At 37.4% G+C, this 7567-nt stretch overlaps 1 protein-coding gene across 1 annotated transcript; it reads left to right on the top strand.

Annotated features, from left to right (window-relative positions):
• Positions 1-838: 838 nt before the first annotated feature.
• Positions 839-4675, top strand: LOC107488548 (eukaryotic translation initiation factor 3 subunit C). Its single transcript, XM_016109305.3, has 4 exons — positions 839-975; positions 1174-1212; positions 1310-3103; positions 3565-4675. Exons 2-4 carry the CDS (start codon positions 1189-1191, stop codon positions 4537-4539), a joined length of 2793 nt encoding a protein of 930 aa, XP_015964791.1. The 5' UTR covers positions 839-975; positions 1174-1188; the 3' UTR covers positions 4540-4675.
• The last annotated feature ends 2892 nt before the right edge of the window (positions 4676-7567 follow it).

Consider the following 7567-nt stretch of genomic DNA (forward strand, 5'->3'; position numbering starts at 1 on the left):
ACTATGAATCAATAAATATGTGATGTGAGACAAATTCTAATTTCTAAAAAGTGTTTCTATGTATATACCCTGTAGAGGATACACCCTAAACACAACCCCGTCATGCATAACTTGAACACTCGCTCCGAACGAAAGCCACCTCCACCTCAGGCCGGGTTATTACCGGTCCTGATCAGGCAAAGACGGGTCGGGTACTCACGGGTTTTGGTACTCCTATAAAGTCTAACCATATATTTTGTATATTAATGATCAATCGCTAGCTACTGAATTATTGCGCATACAAGACGAGATTCGAATTTCTAATACTTGCTTAAGCGAAGCAGCGAGATGACCACTTAATAAACTCAAATTAGTTAACATAAATATTAATTATAACTTTATAAAATATTTATAATAATAATTACTATATATTTTTTATTTAATTTTTTATATAATTTTATGTATTATTCCGTACAAGATACAGAAGATACACTAGTAATAAATTTAAAATGTAAAAACTTTAAACATAATAAATATTAAAAAAGCTGCAAAATTTAGAATGAATCTCATTTTTTTTTGTCTAAAATGAATATCAACAAAATAAAATTTTATTTTTTCTTATTCTTCTCGAAATTTGTTTGGGCGTTATTTTTAATTTTTTTTTAAATAATATTTTTTAAAATTTTTTTACAAAAATAAAAATAATTTTATGTTTAATTAGAATGCATTTTTATTTTTAAAATTAAAAATTTATTAAGTATATTAAAAAAATAATTTTTATTAAATTTTTGTTTTTATCAATTTAATGACGCCAAAATAACATTCAATACGAGTGTGTCATCCTCCTCCGAATCAAATCTTATTCTCAGATCAAATTATCTTTATAATCTTTTCATTTTTTTCTGAATTCCGCCAACCCACACTATCGACTGTGTCAAGCTTCAGCGGCAGAAATCCATCATCCAGCAAAACCCTAATCTGCCCCCGATTTCTCAGGTTTGTGTATCCTTTCACTTTTAATTTTTCAATTTCTTTTTCTTTCCCGCCAATCTATTTTCGCAGTTATAAATATCCGAGTATTGTATAAATTCCGTAAACGCTTCTTTCTGTTAATCTGAGTGTGCAGACACATACGGAAGCCTGCATGCATATATCGCTTTTCTTCATTGTTTTCTAATAGATTCGTTTTTCCAGAGCTTTTGACAAACGATGGCGTCAAGATTTTGGACCCAGGTTTGTTTCGAATTTCAGTGCCTCGTTGGTTTAATTTGTAATTTCATGGGATTGAAGAACACTCCGTTTCTTATGTTATTTTTTTTAATAATACTAGGGTGCGAGCGATTCTGAGGAAGAAAGCAGTGACTTTGATGAGGTTGAAGAGACGACGGCTGGTGAGGTCGATCCCGCTGCCAATAGGTATTTGACAACTGAGGTGAGTGACAGTGATGACTCGGATAGCCAACGGCGGGTTGTCCGGTCGGCAAAGGATAAGCGATTCGAGGAGATGGCTTCTACCGTTGATCAGATGAAGAATGCCATGAAGATCAATGATTGGGTGAGCTTGCAGGAGAGCTTTGATAAGATCAACAAGCAGCTTGAGAAGGTCATGCGTGTTACCGAGTCTGAGAAGGTCCCCAGTCTCTACATCAAGGCCCTGGTGATGTTGGAAGACTTTTTGGCTCAGGCTTTGGCCAATAAGGATGCCAAAAAGAAGATGAGTAGTAGCAATGCTAAGGCTTTGAACTCGATGAAGCAGAAGTTGAAGAAGAACAATAAGCAATATGAGGAACTGATTAACAAATGCAGGGAGAGCCCTGAGAGTGAGGAGGAGAAAGAAGAGGAGGAATCCGAGGATGAGTATGAGAGTGATGGTGAGATTATCGAGCCGGATCAGCTTAAGGGAAGAGATGACCTGAAATCAGATTCTGAAGTCTCTCACTATGAAGATGAAAAGGTCGATGCTGGTGAGGGACCCTGGGACCAAAAACTTAGCAAGAGAGACAGACTTATGGATAGGCAATTCATGAAAGACCCTAGTGAGATCACTTGGGACACCGTCAACAAGAAATTCAAGGAGATTGTGGCAGCAAGGGGCAGGAAGGGAACTGGAAGGTTTGAGCAGGTTGAGCAGCTTACTTTCCTTACAAAAGTTGCTAAAACACCTGCACAGAAGTTGGAGATCCTTTTTAGTGTGGTATCTGCCCAGTTTGATGTTAACCCTGGCCTAAGTGGGCACATGCCCATTAATGTTTGGAAAAAATGTGTGCATAACTTGCTGGTCATTCTTGACATTTTAGTGCAATACCCTAACATAGTTGTTGATGATGCTGTGGAGCCAGATGAGAATGAAACACAGAAGGGCCCTGACCATAATGGACCAATTCGCATTTGGGGAAACTTGGTCACCTTCTTGGAAAGAATAGATGCCGAGTTTTTCAAGAGTTTGCAGTGCATAGATCCACATACTCGTGAGTATGTTGAGAGACTCAGGGATGAGCCAATGTTTCTTGTTCTTGCTCAGAATGTCCAGGAATACCTTGAAAGGGTTGGAGATTTCAAAGCTGCTTCTAAGGTGGCCTTGAGGAGGGTTGAACTCGTTTACTACAAACCACAGGAGGTTTATGTTGCAATGAAAAAATTGGCGGAGTTGGCTGAAGATGGGGTTAATGAAGGGGCTGGTGAGGAGAAAGGGTTTGAGGATACAAGAATTCCCACTCCATTTATTGCTACTCCTGAGCTTGTGCCCCGCAAACCTACCTTCCCTGAGAACAGCAGGACTCTAATGGACATATTGGTTACCCTGATATACAAGTATGGTGATGAGCGCACTAAAGCACGGGCAATGCTTTGTGACATATACCACCATGCTCTTCTTGACGAGTTCTCAATATCCCGTGATCTGCTGCTCATGAGCCACTTGCAAGACAGCGTTCAGCATATGGACATATCAACACAGATACTGTTTAACAGGGCTATGGCACAGTTGGGTCTATGTGCTTTTAGGGTTGGGTTGATTTCCGAAGCACATGGCTGTTTATCTGAACTTTATTCTGGTGGAAGGGTGAAGGAGTTGCTTGCACAAGGTGTGTCACAGAGTCGTTATCATGAAAAGACCCCAGAACAGGTGTGTGTTAAAAATAGAGCTCTGTAGTTCCTTATTCAGAAGCAGAATTGATTATTTTCAGCTGCAAAATATTATGTTCCATTTTTTTTGTTGAACTATTATTTTGCACTGCATAACGTGTTTGCATAAGTCTGCCAAAACTTCACAAGGGAAACAAATATTTGTTCAAGCCCACTCCCCAAAATAAATGTGCAAGTTGTTTTGTGAGGAATAATTCTTGGTTATTTATTTAAAAGTAAAACTGCTTAATTTTTAAACTACTTCAATGAGTGCTTTTCATTTTTGCTTGACACTTCGACATTGTTGTCTCTGCATGATTTGCTTGCATTATATCTTTCAAAAACTCATATTTGCAAATTGTTGTAGTTTTTTTTCTAATTTCCCGAGGCATCATTTATTTATTTATTTGTAGAACTTCGATAGTTATACTTGACATCATACCCTATTTCCCCCTTTTCCAGGAAAGGTTGGAAAGAAGGCGTCAGATGCCATATCATATGCACATAAATCTTGAGCTCCTGGAGGCAGTGCATCTTACAACCGCTATGCTTCTTGAAGTTCCCAATATAGCAGCCAATGTTCATGATGCAAAGCGCAAAGTCATTAGTAAGAACTTCCGCCGCTTACTTGAGGTGAGTGACAAGCAAACGTTTACTGGTCCACCTGAAAATGTCAGAGACCATGTTATGGCTGCCACAAGGGCTCTTGCCAAAGGAGACTTCAACAAGGCTTATGACATCATTGTGTCTCTTGACGTTTGGAAGTTTGTTAGAAACAGAGATACTGTACTTGCAATGCTGAAAGATAAGATCAAGGAGGAGGCATTGAGGACATATCTCTTTACGTTCTCATCATCTTATGATTCTTTGAGCCTTGATCAACTCACCAAAATTTTTGATCTCTCTGTTGCTCATACTCATAACATTGTTAGTAGGATGATGATCAATGAAGAGCTTCATGCAAGCTGGGACCAGCCAACTGGCTGCATTGTTTTCCAGGATGTGGAGCACTCTAGGTTGCAGGCATTGGCATTCCAGTTAACAGAGAAGTTATCCATCCTTGCCGAGAGTAATGAAAGAGCAATGGAGGCAACCATAGGTGGTGGTGGATTGGATCTTCCTATGAGGCGTAGGGATGGCCAGGATTATGCTGCTGCTGCTGCTGGTGGAACCAACACTGGGAGTGGCAGGTGGCAGGACTTGGGTTCTCAGACAAGACAAGGTGGTGGGCGATATGGTAGTGGAGGTGGAAGGCCGTTGGCTTTAGGCCAAGCAGGTGGGGTTGGATATTCAAGGGACCGAGCAGGACGTGGATCTGGTCGGTATCAAGATTCTGCGTATGGAGGTTCAGGCAGGACTCAAGGTGGTATCTCATTGAGGGGATCGCATGGTGATGTATCATCGCGCATGGTTAGCCTCAAGGGTGTGCGTGCTTAGCATGGATAGAGGCCAACAAATAATTTGAAACTATTTTTTCAGGTTTCTTTTATTATGGTTCAAGAATATTATAGATTTCAAACTATTTTATTTACATTTTATTTTGAATAAAGATAAAATAACATATTCCAGTACATTTACTATATAATGACAATGATAGTGTTATACTAAACTTGAAAAATTTATTATTATAAAATATTATTTTCGATTTACTATGACAAATTAAAATGTAAACTCGTGCATCGCACGTATTTAACACTAGTAGTAATACAAACAGGGAGCTTATATGCTGACGTGGTGTTTATACGTTGAGTTTGGAAGTTTATTTGCTTAGGTATCGTCACTAGAAATTTTAAAAATTATATTTATAAATTATAAATTATTATTTACTTAAGTTGTTATTTTCAAATTTTAAATTATTTGTTTGAGTTGTTTTACTTTAGTTGTTATTTTTTAAATTTTAACACTATTTTTTTAAAATTTGTTGATTTTTTTAGACTTTTTTTTTTAAAATTTGTTAGTAAGTTTTAAATTTAGAATTTTTAAAAACCATGGAGCATCACCGGTTTTGAAATTTGTTTCGACTCAAGAAACAAAGACCACCTTGCCAATGTTTACTTTATCTCTGCAAATTTAATTCAAATTTAAATTAAAGTCAATTAAATTCAAAAAATTTTAGTTATGAGTCAATTATAAAAGTATAAGTTATGAGACATGTATAGCATCATAATTCAAAATACATCATCCCTTTTTTTACATATATCTAAAATCTAAAGTTATTCTACTTATTCTCATGACTGGTATTCACAAAATTGCAAAAATCAATCTTACAATTGACAATTTGTGTATACATATATGAATAATACGGTTATGGATACTATGAAATTACGAAAATTCTCCAATGCCATACTCAATTGAGATGGTTTAACTCGATGAAGACGTGAGTTTCTTACTAATTTTTTTATATTATTTTAAATTTATATTATTTATATTTTAAATTTGTTTGTTTGTCCCCATTTAATTGTTCTTTGATTTTTATTTATCAATTCTAGGGAGGAAAAATACAAGCCTAAGGACTCTTGTGTCTCGATTCGTGAATTTGCTAAGAGAAGAAATATTTTACCAAATAAAATATTTTGTTGTTGGACTCAATAAGGGTAACTTCAAGACTACACATCATGAGTATGTGGTTAATTTAAACCAACGTACCGATGTCCACATACTTCTAGAATCGTCAACTATCCCACGATATAGATTTAATTTTGTGAGTTTTGACACTCTCAATACTCTTGGGTACGATTACACCTATTTTGTTGGTAAGTTTATTGTTTTAGAAGAAGTATACTTTATTTATAAATTTATTTATTTTATTAAAAATCTTGGTTGTATTTTTTTCTTAACAAACTTATTGACAATAATTTTTTTTTATTTTAATTCATTCAAGATGACAAATCTTGCTAGAATTTGGAGTTGTGACCTGCATCTGTCACCAACTAGATAACTCACCCTGGTGGGTTGTAACCTGCATCTGAAAACAACAATAGAAATATGGTATGAGAATCAGGGGTTCTTAGTATGGTAACAGTACCTAGCGATGTACAATATAAGACCCCAGGACGCCAAAGGCAATCCTAAACTCCATATCCATCACAAGAATTCAAACTTAAAGCATTTTGGACTAAATAAGCATAATATGTAAAACCTTAATAAAACTTAAGCCGTAGCGCCATAAAAGGGTAATATATCTTAGGAGATTTCTACTCTAATCAAACACCGCTGTCCCACAGCCTTCACCAACCGATCCGCCATGCGATCCCATCGCCACCGGCTTTCGAACCTCCTCAATCCCTGTAAAAGCACAATTATATACAATACAACCAAAACACAAGTAGAAGCATATTTAGCAATTAATACAAATAGTAATTAGACATGTTATACAGATAGGAAAAAAATATCAAGTTGGCAAAGCATACAAACATGTAGAAAATGTATATGATGAATGCCTGCCATACTGGCTGTGATATCACATTATCGGTTCAACTGCCAACCCGACGCATCTCTTTCAGAATCATCATATGGGAACCCCCGAGATATAGTGCTCGGATCACTATCCAGGATTGTGCGCCTGTACGCTTTGGAGATCCGAAGGGATGCGAGCGAGATCTATTGCCACCGACCTCACATCTAAGTGCAAGTGGGACGAACCACCACCCTTACGCCGCCGCCGCTACCTCGAACAGGCGGGATCCAACTTTGGCCCCTGCCGGGCGCATAGCGTCTCATAATCTCAATATACAATGATACATCAGTGGTTCTCAGAAAACATTTTCAATATGTCATGGATCCTTCAATTCCTTCAGAGTCTTCGACTCAACTCAATCATTGTCAATTCATATTCCCATTTCTCTTCTCACTCTGCCAACCCATCCTCAGTACACCAGAAACCTAAACCTCTGTTTCTCTAATTTTTCATAATAAACATCAACTAAAACCCTTAGCCTATTTCCTATATTCCCATACTCAAAATTAAACCCAAAGACCTTAAAATGGTGTTATAAAAGCTTACAACTTTGTTGGGAAGGTGAATTAATTGAAAAGAAAGTTTAAAATTGTGAAACAGACCGTGTGCGTCCGCACCCCCAGGAAGATTTTAAAAGTGTACGTACACACAAGGGTGTGCGTACGCACAGGTACTAAAATATGTAAAGTCTGTTCACTCGCACATCCTGTGCCAGCGCCCCCAACAGGCTGGCCTTCCCAACGTGTGCGTGCGCACAAGGCTGTGCATACGTACAGGTTGCAATTCTTCGTTGGTGTGTGCACACACAAGCTGTGCTAACGCTGCAAAAAGTGAGCCTCCCTCTGCGTGTGCGGACGCACAAGTCTGTGCGTGCGCACAGTTTTAAATTTTTGCAGAGGTGTGCGTGCGCACACATAAGAAATCATGAAATTCTGCAACTTTACAGAATTTCAGATTTTTACACCAATCTTTGAATGATCATAACTTCCTCTATAAAATTTCAATTTT

Source organism: Arachis duranensis, chromosome 5 (genome assembly GCF_000817695.3).
Source record: "Arachis duranensis cultivar V14167 chromosome 5, aradu.V14167.gnm2.J7QH, whole genome shotgun sequence".
Lineage (NCBI taxonomy): Eukaryota > Viridiplantae > Streptophyta > Magnoliopsida > Fabales > Fabaceae > Arachis > Arachis duranensis.